This window comes from Homalodisca vitripennis, chromosome 1 (assembly GCF_021130785.1).
Source record: "Homalodisca vitripennis isolate AUS2020 chromosome 1, UT_GWSS_2.1, whole genome shotgun sequence".
Classification (NCBI taxonomy): domain Eukaryota; kingdom Metazoa; phylum Arthropoda; class Insecta; order Hemiptera; family Cicadellidae; genus Homalodisca; species Homalodisca vitripennis.
The window spans coordinates 95,794,189-95,811,709 of record NC_060207.1 but is presented as its reverse complement, the minus strand read 5'-3'; the positions used below and the strand labels follow the sequence as shown (position 1 = coordinate 95,811,709).

The following is a 17,521-nucleotide window of genomic DNA, read 5'->3' as shown; positions in this document are numbered from 1 at the left end:
GACTAATTTCATTTAAAAAATACTATATGACCTCATCATATTACATCAGAAAAGCTTTAACTAAGAAAGTTATGGACTTCGACTTTGAAGTTTTTCTTCATTGGTCTAAAATAGTTCAAGTATTACTGAGATCGTAGGGCTATTCAATCAAATACACAGAATATTGCATGGAATCTGCGGGTGAAGCCGCAGGTATCTAGTATAGTATAATGTGTAAAATAGAATCAGTGAAAAATGCTAACTTTTTGTTTTTTGCAACTCTTTGTTTCTACAATTTAGCAACACTGGATACTTGAAATTAAATCCCCCTGTAATTAAAAAAAAATGCCCATTGGGCACAAAATATCCCGTTTGTGTGTCCTTTTTTATGTTTAAATGTTAAGAAAAAGAGGAATATCAGACAAATGGCTTTTTGTCTCCTTCAACAATAAAAACTACCAATATCAATAGATTGTTGAGATAATTATGAGCTGAAACATTCCATACACTGACATGATGAATTATCTAGGCAGTACAATAAATTAATGGCTATAAAAATCAAATGTTTAATTTCCGTTTTGACCTCTTTGATCTTACGTACAATAGATGTAAATCTAGTTAAAACTAATCTGGCTATCAAGTAGAATACAAAATTATGCATTAATGTCATATTATATAATATATGAAAGAACCACAATGGGCACCTATAACAAATGCACGAAAATAAACTTTCTTAATATATAAACGTAATTAATGAGATCATAAGTAACGATGGTAAACAGCCTCTATTCTGAAGATGACACTATCCAGTGTCAGAAGTGTAGGGAGAGGAGTCATTGTTGCTGTTGCCGTTATTGCTATCGCTGGACGAACTGTTGGCTCTCTTCAGTGTCTTCCTGTCAGCACTTGCATTAGACAACCGGTCTTCTTCCTCTTCTTCCTCCTCAACTGGATTGAAAACACATTCATAAAAATTTTTCAATAGTGCTCTATTAGCTACAGTCAAGTTAGTCATATAAAAACAAAAAAACAATGACTGTTTGGAAAAACAAATTATATGTATCGATTGTATAAAAATACAATTTAAAGAAAATTAAACCTGCATGACAGTTTTATGATGAATAATTAATTGTTTGATCTCTTACAGATAAAATTTATAATCTAAATACAAACAGAGTCTGCTAAATGTTGGTCTGTAAAAATGAACCATAGTTACATCATTCCTGACACTGGAGAAGTATGGAAATTAAATGATTATGAGTGATTAAACTACATAACAATATTCCTTATTAGTAAACCTTCATTGAAAATTACAAAATGATGTGAGTGTAATAAATTTGACATTTTGAGTATTGCAACATTATTTTTTGTTATAAAATGTCTATGTTGGTAATATTTTTTTGCAAACATATAGTGATTTCAAATTTTGATAAATTATTAGAACACTGACGTCTTGTGTATCAATAAGAATTCAGTCTTGGTTCTTATATCTAGGCTAGTAATCTAATTGAAAGTTCAGCATCCAATATCCTCGTGAACCTGTGGCTAAACAATGTTTCTAGTTTATTTAGTTTACTTTGTTCCATAAACACACCAACAATAGTGACTGTCATATCGAGTAGCTTACAACCATCAACCACAAAACACAAACATCTAAAGAAACATTTTTTTTCTGTATTGGATGTGACTATCCCTAACTACTTAACACAGAAAACAATTATCAAGCAATTCAATATTGTGAGTGATTGAAATACAAACAATAACATTCTAAAAAAATACTACAAAAATGCTTTGACAGCATTCAATGATTGTTTTAATATATCTTGTGTATAAAGAAAATTTAAAGATCGCCTTCAAACAACAGCATTACTTGGAACACTTAAGATGTACTCAACTCAAGAAAGAGGCTCATACTTTCTCATCTACATCTAAAAACAAACAGCAACAATAAGAGAAAAATTAGGGATAGGTTGATTTCGATACTTAGAACGTAAATTCCTCAATCTTAGCGGTATAGGTATAAAAATTCTTTATACTAGAGCTCTTTTCACTTGATTCCGATGCCAATATTTTCAATGTATTTTATTAAACAATAACGGATAAAATTAACCGAAGTGCTTAAAAATACACTTGGAAAATCACAATTTCACGTTATCATGACTACTGATGTGTCAAAGGTTTGCATTGATATAATCCAAATATTATATTCGAGGATGACAGCTGATTGCCAGTACACAAATTACCGATCATTAAAACATGTCATTTAAGTATTTTCTGTATAAGAAAACGTAGATAGATAACCAAATTATCAAATAACTGTAGTTTTATAAATATTTTGGTTACAATTCTTATTTTCTACATTATTTTGCATGTGTCACCACAAGTCTGCTACATCTCTTCAGAGACAGCAACTAATTGGATGTACGCTAATTAGTTTGATAAAATGTGTTTTTGTCGTATTTTATGTGTGAAAATACTTATAGGCTAAAAAGCCTCTCTGCCACTTCACCTGGAGACCAACGGCATAAATGTGATTTCCAAACCACTACCAATGGTCTGGCAGGGGAATTACTTGCAAGGACAGGATCACGCAATGGTCACCCATCCATGCAGCAGCCACGCTTGACGTTGGTTGATTCACGCAATCTTGCGATAACCACTATACCCACCACACTATGCCATTGGCATATTATGTGTACGTATAATATATATTGTAATAATATACTCTAGTATACCATTATAAAGTACTTTAGTATGTATTTCCAGTCCCATAATGTATTTTATTTGTGTTCTACACATACCACTACCCTCAACAAAAAACTATACTTTTTCTGGAATGGTCTATTATCTGTAAAATTTATCATCCAAACACCCTCAGCACAAATTGTTTAGGGTATCTCACAGACTACTGTATTATTAATAATTACTGAAATTGGAACATTTTATTGTCATCAATTAATATTCATTTCAAAATGCAATAATATAAAATTTGTGATTTTGCTTTCTCTTTAAAACACAAAATAGTTATTTATGTATTTAAGGCCTTAGCTATTTTGAATACTTCATCACAACGGCATATATGACAGATCTTTGTCTTATCAGACTCACCTTGCAATGACTCTTGAAGTGGAGGAAACACATTGTCATTTTTCTCTGCAATGTTGGCATCCTGCAGTGAGACTGACACTACAGTCTCAGCAGAGCGGGACAATTTTGGTTTGTTAGCATTGGAGTGGATATCATCTTCATCTGTCGAACCACCCCTTGACGGAACTATAACGAATGTGCATTCTTTGATAATAAATAACTACACCAAATCCAAACATGTCAGTGTATAATCAACAAAAAGAAGTTATCTTATTGCTTAGTTTGAATTTTTTGAGTTTGAATCTCATGATGGAAACAACTAAGAGGTCCAAAATATGTTTCATGCACTTCACTCTACTATGGATATTTCGGAATCTATCCTAGCTTCAAAAACTCAATAAAATCAACAGAACTCTTTTGAGATGGATAAAATAGTATTTTATAATTCTGTAAACAAATTACTCTATAACTATCTAAATATTGTCTACACAAAATGTCACAGACAGATTTTCTTTGTTTGGGGTAAGTAGTGGTGAAGCATCCATGTTATTACGATCCCTACCTCCTTTACCTGATTTTTGGTAAAACCAGTCTACAGAGGTCTTCGGTCTGGTACTGATCGATCATTAAGTTAATGAGTGAACATTTTGCTAATACGTATGAGATAGATGACTTTCGTTTTTGACTGATGTAAGAAATTTTCTAACATATACTTACTTAATACTTTTTACTTGCCATTCCATATTTTGTCCTTCAATATTTTTAATTAGTTTATGTGTTACAGTAGCAGAATAACAAGTCAGCGGCAAATCGCTAATTTTGCATGTAGTCACAGTACAGCAAGAAACTTTTATATATGCAATGATGAAGGAAATACGTTTTTTAATTAAAGACCTGTACGTTATAAAGAAAAGAAAATAACGGAAAAACTTGATCATGTTTTGGAAGATTTACTTAATTTTTATCATTTGTATAGCCGTTTGTACAAGATGTAGGCAAATTGTGCACGATATGTACTCAACCACAAACAGCGGGAAAATAGACAATAGATTTTTATTTCTCAGTCAATACATTGTGTACATAGAGAACTGTCATTTATTTCAATATAGTCATACAGTTATCATCAGTACAGCTCCACAATTTGTTAATATATTACTGCATTAGGCAATCTTGTTTCCTGCAATGTTCATAATGAACTTCACTCTTGTTATCTTTATTTTTGCCAGATTTTCCAGTTTAACTTCTTTAGCTTTTATAAACCATATTATAATTTAATTTTTAAAACCAATTTTGGCAATTCACTGTACTTGTTGCTGTTTATTTCAAATTAACTGCAAGTGGGAGAGCGTGCTTTTAGCTGAAGGGATTGTTAAGTACAATATTTTTCATTATTTGACATGAATTTTAAAATTTTATGGTGAAACATTTATTCCAAAGAACATACTTAACCCTATAACCCAATATTTTACATAAAGATAACCGCACTAAAAATATATACTAAAAATACAAATTTTATGTAATTAAAACTATAACATATGTAACCTGCATTTCAAAACACCTTCCAAGTGAAGGAGATATGTGTAATGACGTGTTAAGAGAGTGCAACATCATTGTTTAGTTCTATTTTACACTTAGTTCTGAAATTATAATCACATCCACAATTTATACTAAATAAATCCCTAATTAAAATTTCAAATAGAATTCATCTTTATGATAAATAACTGAAAAAATAATAGAGAATTTATTAACAAACTAGTCTCTCTGTCAGTAGCCTCTCCCCCTCCATCTTCCTCACTCCCCCTCACCCCTTCTATAAAGACACAATACAATCATATGACATTTTAACATGTGATATATTAACACATGTAGCCCAATTATCTGATGGTGCATATCTATCCATGGTATTTGGCTGAGTGTCATTGAAACCTATCACTCAGTAGGCTGGCAAAATTATCTAAAAATTTTTTTTCTATTTGATTGTCAGTTTCATTGTCCGTCCAAGAGTCTCATTGGGCATCTCAAGAGTAAAACGAGGTAAGACTTAAAATTTTCCATGTAACCTCAGTGAAGCACGTTATACAACATAGTGTGGCGTACTATATTGTTATTATATTATTAGAAAATTATTATTATATTAGCCAACAAGGCATCCAGCATATACGTTCCACAATTTATAAAAGGTAACTTGATCTGTATTGCACTCTCTCTTTCACTCTATGTGTTGATAAACTACATATTTCTTATAATTTGTACACTGCCTTTTGCAATTAAAACACACACAGAAGTCACCTTGGAGCTCAGATTCACTGATGCAACTGAAAGGAATTCGTATTGTTTTAAGCAAAGATTTATATAATATTTATGTTTTTTTTTTTAAGCCACGTAACATTATATTTCTGAAATCAGCTCAAAATTTTAGTTATGTATTAGATGTTTTCCTTTGTGCAACTTTAAGTCTAACGTAAAACAGAATTTACTTCAGACATATTTTTTAAATCATACAAATTAAAAAATTAAACAATTAAGAAATATTTTTACTATTTTTAGTATAAACATTATTTATATCAAGTTACATTTGGAATATTGGTTGCTGTTAAATAAGTTTTAGAAAGAAACAAACAATCAATTTAACAAGGCAACTACCAAAATAACTTTTATATTTAATTGTTATGTAGGTCATAACTGGCCAGATGACACATTGTGCCGTCCATATTTGACAACAACTGTCTTTTATTGACCAATTCATGGTCTTTTTACATAATTATTTTTGCGTGAAATGTGCTGTTACAGTCTGATGATGTTATAATAGATTAAAAGCAATCTCAAATGATGTTACAGCTGTACAGAACAACTGTTGTGTTGTAATTATTTGCGTGAAGTTTTGACAATAATCTGTGTTGTCTAATGCTAGTCTCAGTACACAAAAATAACTGTGTGTGCCAGACAGCAGAAAACATCTGTTTGTCAATTAAGTGGATTACCTACCGACAAGCAAGGCAAATACAATACTAGCAATATGACATGACCAAATATGGCTGACACCTGTATTTGAAATACAAAACTACAAAGAAAACAGTCGAGTCAGTCAGATCTGATATACACGCCAGACATTATATTAAGTTAATTTCAATGCTGTTCAGAAAAATTTGTTTTTTATTCAACAAATAGCAAATATTGCATTAAAAATTAATTTCAAAACTTGATAAATACAGGAATGGGTGGTCAGCATTTGTAGGTAGTTTTCTGTTAGTCAGATCCTACACTTATGGTTGTTGAAGTGTTAAAACATTGTGCCACCATAAGGAGTTTATGCTCCACTAGATTACAGAATCTATACAAATTTTATAAAAAACATACTCCAAAATCAAAGAAATATATACGTTCCTAAGACTATTTACCTGATTGCATTTCTCCAGGTAATAAAAAAATCATTCAATTGAATTTAGAAAGTGTTGTGATGGATATGAAGAAAACCAATAACAAATCCAGCTTGTTTGTGCACACACAACCACATTTATATAATCATACAAAATCTAAAAACACTCAAAATGTATCCTAGAAAATCAGTTCAAATTTCAATTTCCTGGCCTTGGACGTTACTAAGAAGGTCACCACAGTAGCTCATTTTCCATAGGACAATTAACAAATGTAATAGCAAAGTGATATGTTCTGTACTCTCCATTCCTCTTTTTCTTATAACCTCTAAATATGAAAATTTCTTAATGAAGTGGTTTTATTGTTATGGTACCTAAGGTACATGATGGGATATATTACTTCATGTTTTATCTTAAATTATAATTTGTAAAATATAAGACAGAAGAGATTTGTATCGAGTGCAAGATAGATTATTATGATGAGGAATTCTCTTCACAAACAATTCCAACAATGTGCACATTGAATTATAGGCACACTTCTTACCTGTAAAGGCTTGAGGGTATTGTGTAGTGAGCTTTCCTTTGATGGTTCTAATGTGCTTGAAGATAGTGTCTAAATCCTTCCGCATTTCTGTCAACAACTGGGTGTGTTTCTTTAGCTCTGAACTGGCCACTTTGAACCGGTTCATGGAGAGAGCATTACAGTTTGACAGCATCTCATTAGTCTTCTCAAATCTTTGCAGCCTGTAGCAAAACATTTATCAGTGATTAAATAAAGACAATATATTCAGGCAATTATTGCTCAGTTGTAATCCACTTTTTTAAATTGTGGAAAAGGGATTGTTTTTAAAAGACTATTGGACCATTGTGTAGGTACGCAAGTTCATTGATCAACAATCAACACAGCTTCACTAAAGGAAGATCTACGTTCATGAAAATGGTTGAACCTCTTCCAAACAGTTTGGAACAGGGGAATTTAATAACCGGAATTTCCTCACAGAATTTTTTTATTCCTAAACTAAAATGCCTAATAATCGCAGACTGCAAAAAATTGGTTCCAAAATATATCCAAGACAGATAGAATCAGCTGTTTAAATTAACATATAGAAAACTAAATAAGAACATACATAAGATTCAGTCTCTAACCTGAAGGCAAGGTACCTAAAATAATCTACGATAGAGACCATATAAAGTGTAGTTGAGGGAGGAGCATCCATTGAGGACAGTATAATGTTGACAAACTTGTTTCCAACTGTACAACCCAGCCAAGTAGCTCCAAAATACTCAAACTATATAACTGTATCACTTAAAAATTTGTAAATCTGCCTGAAATAAGTTTCCTTCATGTTATGAAATAAAACTGTATGGCCATTGATTTTTTTTTAATCATCTATTTAAATAAATTAAACATTTGTCATAGAGAGAGTAATCATAGTGGTATTTCTGTGACAGAAAGGAATTAATTTCTTAGTACGTTCCTATAAGTTAAATAAAATTGTTACCTGTACTATAGGTTTTTGCTTGTGACAACTTATATTACTATGTTATATACATTATTTAGTGATTAGTTGTATGGGTATTGGATACAAGATATAGTGAGTCTTTTCACAAGCACGAAAACCACCCTGCCTTTTATGAAGTTCACATAACTGTGATGGCGATGTTATTGTCTTATAGTGTTTACATGTTCATTGCACATGACATGCCTGTATGTGATGTACATACTTATACTAGAGATTCACAAATGTTTTATGTTGCATCAAGTCTTCCCCTGCCTCTATTTTGTCACTGAAACTGCACAATCCTATTTAAAAGGATTATATATAGTTCCCAGAATAGCTCTGCTGTGGAAGGGGCTTGTGCAGTACAAACTTCTGCCACTAGGTGTTGGTGGCACATCTCACCACCCCTTCAGTGCCGCCTGGATCATTGACCTGGCTTGTTCTGTTCTTCTGTTGTGACAGTTTTGCTGTTATTTTTTGCGCTACATTCATTTTTCATGATGGCAAGTTTGAGTTAACAGTGTGCAGCTGTGAAATTTTGATTCCTCCTTGGTGTTCTACCAAGTTTGTACCTCGCATTCTGACAGACAATCAAAAAGAACATGGAGTTGAAACACGTTGAAATTTAAAAGGAACAACTTTAAGAAACTGATCCTGGCTGTGTTCAATTTCAAATGGAAACACAGTTTCAATGGCATTTTCAATGAGCAGGAAACAAAATTTCACAGCTATATGCTGTTTATTTAAACTCGCCATAAAAAAATAAAAGAGCACAAAAAACAACAGAAAAAACTGCCACTACAGAAAAACAGAAAAATCCAGGTTGACAATCCAGCTGGCCTGAAATGTTACTCTAACGCCACCTAGCAGCAGAAGGTTGAACTGCACAAGCCCCGCCCACAGCAGAGCTGTTCCGGGAACTATTTGGTATCCTCTTGTAGTGTGTCATCTGCAAACTGAAACGTTTTGATACCATGTACATTGTACATCTTATGGATGTACTTATGCATCACAAGTATTTTTTAAAAATAAATATTACTTTTTACTATTTATAGGGTTAGGTAGAGTACAAGAATAGAAAATTAGTTAGTTGTGTTTAGTTATTTATTATTTTATCACACTGAAGATGAAATCTGCTAATGAAAGCTGCAGTAAACATGTTAATATCCACTAAAGGATATTGAAGTTGGAATTCAGGTAAAACTCAGAAATGTGGCATGTGAGTATTAAATTGTAGGTAAAACATTTTGGTAAAAGTTTACTTTAGCTACCTACTTTACAATATTTGTGTTGATTGAAAATGCTTACAAATTAAATTTAAAACCAACAGTAAACAAATAAATTTTGAAAAGGCACTTTTCTTTTATTCTCACAAAAGGTACTAGTAGTTTAGCAGTTATAAACAGGCCAACAATAATGCTCCGCCATCAGTGCGGGCTACGGTAGCACGTTTGGTGTGACAAACAAAATACATCCATTGAGATAGTACTGATCTGTAAAATATGAAATTCCACAAGGTTCATCACAAATGATTAACCCTTTCCGGGCCAGGCGGCAATATATTGCCGCCATAGATCGTGTCAGAAAAGTGCGAGGCGGCAATATATTGCCGTCGGTGACATACGCGAAAAGCGCCAGGCGGCAATATATTGATATTCGTCGTTTTCTTAAATAAATACGACGTCAAATGATTAAAGTTTTATGTTTTTTTATTCCCTGGTATATTTGTAGATAGTTAATATGAATATAATTTTTATTTTGGAGGTCTATGCATTTTTATTTCGTAATTGTCACGTGACATTATCAGGTGACTCGATCTATTGTTGTTAATTCTTTATGCTTTAGTGTAATCGTACCATTGTATGCTGGATTCTTCTTCATTATTTTATTTTGTGGTTGTAAATATTAGTAGTGTTACCTGCTTAGCTATTGTGTGTAGTAGTTACAATGACTGACAATTTGCGATCTCACGGGAGTGAAATTGTAAGTAGCATATTTGTAAATAGAAAAAGTGTAAATAAATTTCAAATAAAATTGTGTAAATATTTCTTGGTAAATTGTGTTTTTAACTGTATTGAAACTGCTTATGGATCCTACAATCAACTGTTTACCGGTACATCCATAATGTGAATAGTTATTTTAAGTTTCTTGCAGTGTAAGAGTCAGTTGCTTTATCACTTGTTGCGAAGTACAATTATGCGTATTTATACAAAATGTGTCATAAAAAATTTATTTATGAGAGAAATAACACAAAATTTTGTATGGTTGTTCCTTTATAAATGTACAATATAATAACATAGCTTCCTACAGTAAAATTATTTTTCCTTTTTTAGTTATTTACAAAAAAAAATAAATTTTTTTTATGTAATCCATTAAAACATTATTTTTTTTTAATTTTAAATTACTTAAAACTACATCTATATATTTTTTTGTTGATAGTATATATCTATACGAGTAATTTGGTGCAACTTTTAGGTCATTCTCTAATTTTTATGAAAAGTTATAAATTTTAATCTAAGAGACTGCAAAATCGCCAATTTTAGCCTGGCACTTTTGACTAGTCACAAGGGGATATGATATGTGAGAAAATTTTGCAACATCTCATATTTGGTCCTGGCCCTGAAAGGGTTAAGAGGTAAAAATATTACAAACTCACATAACCATATTATTCTAAGCAGGAGAGCAATGGTCAACAATGACCTCTACTGTAAAATAACAAAAACAATAAAATTTGGATAGTGAAATAAAATAAAACACCAATACATCTTTTCTGTCCATTTTTGTCAAAGTAACAAGTAATATACTTTAAAGTGCATTCACAATACTAACTTCTGTAATGAATATTGATTACAGAAGATTACTGAATAACATCACTCACTAGTACCAAAACCGAGATAACAGTTTTTCTATAAATTTTTACATAACCAAATCTAACCAATCAGAAAAAGCAATGTTGAGATGTCCAAAGGATAATAGCAAACTGGACCATAACAACAAGAGAAAAACTATGAATAAACTTCACCATAGAGGTAGAAATAAAGAATAAACTTTACCATGGAGATAGAAACTGTGGTCAATATGAGGAAAACAGAAAAAAGTACTGAATAATTCTTGAATTATCTTCAAATGCAGTTGGCAGGAATTGTCCTGCTCAAATACCTGTGTGAATGTTGACAGTCCTGTTTTAACCTCTTCTTACACCTTACCCTCCTTGGTTTGCTATCCTCCTCCACTCAGAAACCCCAATTCCTCCCGGTCCCCTAGATTGATTGATATAGGCTAACGTACAATTAAAACACTTTAATAACTTTTGTACATCACCATGGCTAAAGTAAACAATATACCATTATATCAACATTATTGTACACATCTTCCTGAACACAACTATAGGCTTAGATGTTTTTAGGGAATGATATCACTAATAAATTTGTCTATGAGTTAGAGGAAACATTGGTACTAGTTTAAAAAACCCACTTCACATTATTTGTTTATTTTTTCTAATGGAAAATGCTTCATATATGAATAGGGTAGCAATAATAGTAAATAAATGTGAGGAAAGGGCTGTGAAAAGCACAACAAATATTCCCCTTAAAGGAAGAAAATCCCTTATGTAGGAAAAATGACAAAGGAGAGCATTTAGCTCTTGGGTAAGATGGTTAGCTCTATAGTAATAAACACTCAGATAGTGTATTTGGTTATCAAGTAGGCGGTAGGCCTTCGGGTGCGACTCTTCAAGATAAGCTCTTGAATAGGGTTGGTGGCAACTACCTCGAGTAAGCGATAAATCCAGGTAGTAGGTTAGGTAAGTTTATGTAGCTTCATGAACAAAACAACTTTCTATACTGTCATTCACATATAGTTTATAATTTTTTCTCAAACTAGCCCATCAGTATTTTAAGTCTATGGTAGAAAGATTACAGAATTCCTTACATTAAGGGCTCCCTCATGTAGTAATATTTTTATTAGGTCTTTTCTCATTTGTTTTTTCAATATTGCTATCATTAACACCTTTAAAGTACTATCCACTAAAAAATTCAACAAATCATATAAAGTGGGATTTGTAATCATTAATTGAAACATAGGCTAATAACATTTTAATAATTGACAACTCCAGCTAAGAATTTCACCTTTAAATAATAGGGTAGGGTACGATAAGCGGACCCAGATTTTTATATCGAAATTGGCAAACGATATTACTTAATCATAACTATCAATATAACCAATCGATACTGATTAATTATTTTGAACAATTAACTTAATCTATATCAACAGCTGAAAACACTTTCAAATAATATACTGTACGTAATCATATTATTATTATATATATATATATATATATATATATATATATATATATATATATATATATATATATATATATATATATGATTACGTGTATATATAACAATAATTATTATTAGACATACATGTAATTTAATATATAATTATAAACATGATTCAATAATTAATGACATAAATCATATGAATATTGTTTCATAATTATTTATGAGTTTTCCTGTTTCATCAATCTTGTTCTGGTTCGTTTATTATTTATATCTTTTCTTATTTATTTATGAGTTTTCCCATATTCCTACATACTCATATTTTAATATTTAAAACATATGATTGTTATTTAGAGCTATAGATACTCTTATATTGAAAATTATAAGATTAAAGGTCGACCTGGCAAATCACGAATTTAACGTTATCAACGTATTCTGATAATTATCAGCTAATATCCACATTGCTCATCCTCCTGAACAAAAAATAAATATGGTTTTAGGAGGTGCAAATGACAAATAACATGCTTTTAGAGGGTATATACATAAATAGTTAAGTTCTTAATGTTTTAATGTTCTGTTTGTGTGCTGTGTCTGGATATCTGTAAATTTTATCTGCGGCTGGGACTGATAGCGTATCTGTTATCTGAGCGCTCTGGGGTAGAAGTCAGAGATAACGTGTACTGTAGGTTGGATCGAGTGAGTGCGTGACAATCATGGATCAACCATTCACTAGTTCGACCAATCGTAGTGAACTGGTGTGTCGTAAATATTATCTACAGCTGAGACTGATAGCGTATCTGTTATCTGAATGCTCCGGGACAGACGTCAGTGCTTCACTAGATATCGTGTACTGTAGTTTGGATCTAGTGAGTGCATGACGATCATGGATCAACCATCCACTAGTTCGACCAATCGTAGTGAATTGGTGTGTCAGAGTGTTTTGTTGGGCATGTTAAGAGTTTACGTTTCGACCGAAACGAGATTATTTAGTTTCTGTACATTCTGTGAAACACACTAATGGTAAGTGTTCTCTATTAATGTCCATTTATACATTTATATTACGAGTATTCATGATTTATTAAGTTTTTACACTGTACATAATTGCCTTTCCATTACAATTCAATTTATATTTCTGATCAGCCCCCTAGAATTTATATTTTACTGATAGGTACTATCTCGAGGGATGTTTTTCTTTCATTGACATCAGTGCGGGGCAGCCGAAGCCCGCGCTGATGGCCAGAGGCACTCGTCTCAACTCAATAACAACTAATTAATTTGTAGCTCGAAATTTAAGAAAAACATTGTTCATTTGGATCAAAATTCTGCTCATTTCAGTATTATTTTTCATTTACATTTGCAAAGATGGCGCCGCATCCGAAGACGTCATCACGAGGTTGAATCATAGTCACCAAAGGTCACGTGATGCCCAATGTGGATGTAGAACATGGAAATATTGCTCCACGCTTGAACAGTTGTGCCATTTTTTATTTTCTAGAACTTCGTTATTTCTCATTTCCACCCCGCCAAACCTTATATTGTTTTGTTTTGTAGGACGATTCTAATAAATTAATAACGCGAAACTCGTATTTTGCTGCTCTAGCTGTTAATGTGACAGTTACCCTTATATCAATTGATAATCTAGGATTCAAGATGTGAATATTAGGTATCGATGATTAAATTCTTCGATGTAAAAAAACCAGTTCTGCTTATTATACCCTACCCCACATAAAATCTACAAAAATATTCAAAACACCTTACGATTTTGTCATAGTGGGTCTGCAATCTGTTCACAAGAAAATCAGGTAATTATCATATTAACAGCCGGAGCGGAAAAATACGAGTTTTGTGTTATTAACTTATTGGAATTAGGTAATTCTAAGCAATATATGGGTCAACCTCGATTTTTCTCATATTACAATATAATGTTCCAATAGTCAATTAGAAAAGGAAATGACTAGAATTTCTTGCCGGAAAAGCAGTTATAGGGAGCAGGCAACCGCCAGACGGTCATATATTGCTTAGAGTTACCTATTAGTGATCAGGGGCACTGACGTGATCTGGGCTTCAAATTTGGAACTACTCGAGTTATTTTTTTTTTTTCTAAAAGAGCAAGCAGCGCGTAGCGCTGCGCAGCGGGCAGGCATCGTGCGTGATCCTTTTTTTTATTAAAAATTTCTGATAAATTGTTATTACATATTACAATATAATGTAGGTAATGTATGTAAAACAATTTTAAACACATAATTACATGCTGGAAAGCAAAGTAAACCAATATAATCCGCCCAATACAAAATCTTCGTAAAAATCTGGTAAAGGAATCTGTGTCATTCCTTTTGCCTGAATCAATTCAGTATATACGAAGATCACGCACGATGTTGCCCGCTGCGCAGCGCTTCGCGCTGCTTGCTCTTTTAGAAAAAAAATTAACTCGAGTAGTTCCAAATTTGAAGCCCAGATCACGTCAGTGCCCCTGATCACTAATAGGTAATTCTCGCGGTTGCCTGCTCCCTATAACTGCTTTCCAGCAAGAAATTCTAGTCATTTCCTTTTCTAATTGACTATTGGAACATTATATTGTAATATGAGTTGCCTGCTCCCTATAACTGCTTTCCGGCAAGAAATTCTAGTCATTTCCTTTTCTAATTGACTATTGGAACATTATATTGTAATATGAGAAAAATCGAGGTTGACCCATATATTGCTTAGAATTACCTGGAATTATCCTATAAAACAAAAAAAAGTATAAGGTTTGATGGGGTGGGAATGAGAAATAACGAAGTTCTAGAACATAAAAAATTAAACAACTATTCACACGCGGAGTAATATTTCCAAGTTCTACATCCAGGTCGAGCGTCACGTGACCTTTTGTGACCATGATTCAACCTTGTGATGACGTCACCGGTTGCGCCGCCATCTTTGCAAACGTAAATGAAATATAATACTGAAATGAGCAGTATTTTGATCCAAATGAACAATATTTTTCTTAATTTTGAGCTACAAATTAATTACTTGTTATCGAAATGAGACGAGTGCCTCCGCCATCAGCGCGGGCTTTCAGCGCTGATGTCAATGAAAGAAAAATATCCCTCGAGATAGTACCTATCAGTAAAATATCAAATTCTAGAGGGGCTGATCAGAAATATAAATTGAAATGTAATGCAAAGGCAATTATGTAAAGTGAAAAAAACTTAATAAATCATGAAAAACTCTTAACATAAATATAAAGATGGATATTAACAGAGAACACTTACCATTAGTGAGTTGGCGGATATAGCTGAGCAGCAGCAACAAAAAAGTGGATTTTTAAAAATTGCAACATTTAAAACTTTTTTTATTAACGTACTTTTTCTAATTTTCCTATCGCAACGAAACAACAAAGTCTCCCGGTTTAAAAACAACACGCGACCGCACGACGAACAAATACACTCACTATTAAAAATTCCATGTTCAATTAAAAAGGAAATAATTTCGTTTAGGTTAAAACGTAAACTCTTTACGTGCCCTACTAAACACTCTGACACACACACAATTCACTAGGGTTGGTCGAACTAGTGGATGGTTGATTCATGATTGTAACGCACTCACTCAATCCAATCTACTGAACACGATATCTTGTGAAGCACTGACACTGCCCCGGAGAACTCAGATAACAGATACGTTATCAGGCTGCTATCAGTCCCTGCCGCAGTTAATATTCAAGTAAACAGATTATCCAGACACAACACACAAACTGAACATTAAAACATTAGAAACTTAACTACTTATGAATATACCCCCTAAAATCATGTTATTTGTCATTTGCACCCCCTAATAGGCTACTATATATATTTTGTGTTCAGGAGGGTGAGCAGAATACGTTGATAACGTCAATTTCGGTATGGTAGACTAATCCCAATGATTCAGTGATAACGAAAATGCAAACTAGCCTACCCAAGAATAAAAACAGGATAATTAACTTACAACTATTCAGACCTAGATTCACAGCTAAAAAGGTACTTTAAAACTTACATTTGTTTCTGAGCTCTTATCATTGATTCTACGTCTTGCTGATCAACAATTCCTGCTAAACCTTGTATGAAAACCTCAGGAGCTGTATAGTTTTGGAAACATTCAATACTACCCAGGTCACTTTCTGGTGTGTGCTCTGCCATGTTTGGTGGTGGAAAAGGCAAATCTTGTTTTCAATTAAATTTAGATTGAGGATCTTGTATTCATTTTGAATTACATATGAAGTAACAATAATAAATCTACATCCTCCAACTAGATTACAGAGGTAACCCCCTTCAGACAACCGGACCAACTGAAGTAGGGATGAGCATCGATAGTCGATGTTTCTGAAACATCGATGTTTTCCTTTCGATATTCGATGTTTTTTCCATCGATGGTGAGCTAACGATGTTTATCGTACATCGATGTTATTAGAATTTTACTATACACGATATTTTTCAGTTTTATATTTCTATAGTATTATAGACTCGTATAAAGCGGAATTGTTAGTTTTATTTTTGCCACTTTGAAAGTTTAAAAAAATAAACCCCCAACGCTCAAAGAGAGAGAGAGAGAGAACTTTATTACATAAGCATTGAGCTCAGAAATGGCGTCATGTTACAAAATTATATAAGACAGGCATTTACAAACAAGTACGTATTTTAGGTCAGTCTATGTTGATGTACACAGCGATCAGCAAACTCGTCCAAATCATAGACAGGGACATCGAGCAGCCAGTTCAGAAGCCTCGTCTTCAGAGTCTTTGGATTGCCACGCTTGATGCCGTCGGTAAAGGAGGTTGAAAAGTTTGGCTCCGGCATAGGACGGCCCTTTCGAGTATCTGGATGTTCTGTGTGCAGGCAGGTTAAAGTCAGAAGTGTACCTGGTGTTATGGTCATGTACGTTACCATTCCTCTGCAGTGCTTGGTTGGAGGCAAAGACGACCACCTCACAAATGTAAATGGAGGCTACAGTTGGAAATTCTGAAGGTTTTAAACAGTTCCCTGCAGCTGGCTCGCTTCTGGATCCCCCCCAAGAACTCGTACGGCGTGCTTCTGCAGCACACAAACACTCGCTGGATGTTTTCCTTAGAAGCAGCAACCCAAACAACTATCCCATACCTGATGTGGGATTCAATCAGGGCATGGTAGGCTGCACGAGTGGCGTCCGCTGTAGTGACGGTGTTAACACGTCTCAGCGCGAAGACTGCCGAACTGAGCCTCTGGCACAAGGAGTCTATGTGAGTGTCCCAACGTAAATCACTGTCTATGATCACTCCTAGATGTTTGGTTTGACTCGGACTTCTGAA

General features: G+C 33.2%; 1 protein-coding gene across 1 annotated transcript; it reads right to left on the bottom strand.

The window, feature by feature from the left end:
* Window positions 1–529: 529 nt before the first annotated feature.
* LOC124367256 (kxDL motif-containing protein CG10681) lies at window positions 530–16,533 on the bottom strand. Its single transcript, XM_046823959.1, has 4 exons — window positions 16,234–16,533; window positions 6,985–7,184; window positions 3,088–3,252; window positions 530–927 (listed from the first exon to the last, which is right to left on the bottom strand). The coding sequence occupies exons 1-4, from the start codon at window positions 16,374–16,376 to the stop codon at window positions 782–784; spliced, it is 654 nt and encodes a 217-aa protein (XP_046679915.1). The 5' UTR covers window positions 16,377–16,533; the 3' UTR covers window positions 530–781.
* Between the last annotated feature and the right edge of the window lie 988 nt (window positions 16,534–17,521).

Coding starts and splice junctions, on each gene's coding strand:
- LOC124367256 (XM_046823959.1), bottom strand. CDS start 16,376: ATGGCAGAGCACACACCAGAAAGTGACCTGGGTAGTATTGAATGTTTC. Junction 7,185..16,233: donor ATAAGAGCTCAGAAACAAAT/GTAAGTTTTAAA, acceptor GTTTTGCTACAG/GCTGCAAAGATTTGAGAAGA. Junction 928..3,087: donor ACTTCAAGAGTCATTGCAAG/GTGAGTCTGATA, acceptor TTTTCAATCCAG/TTGAGGAGGAAGAAGAGGAA.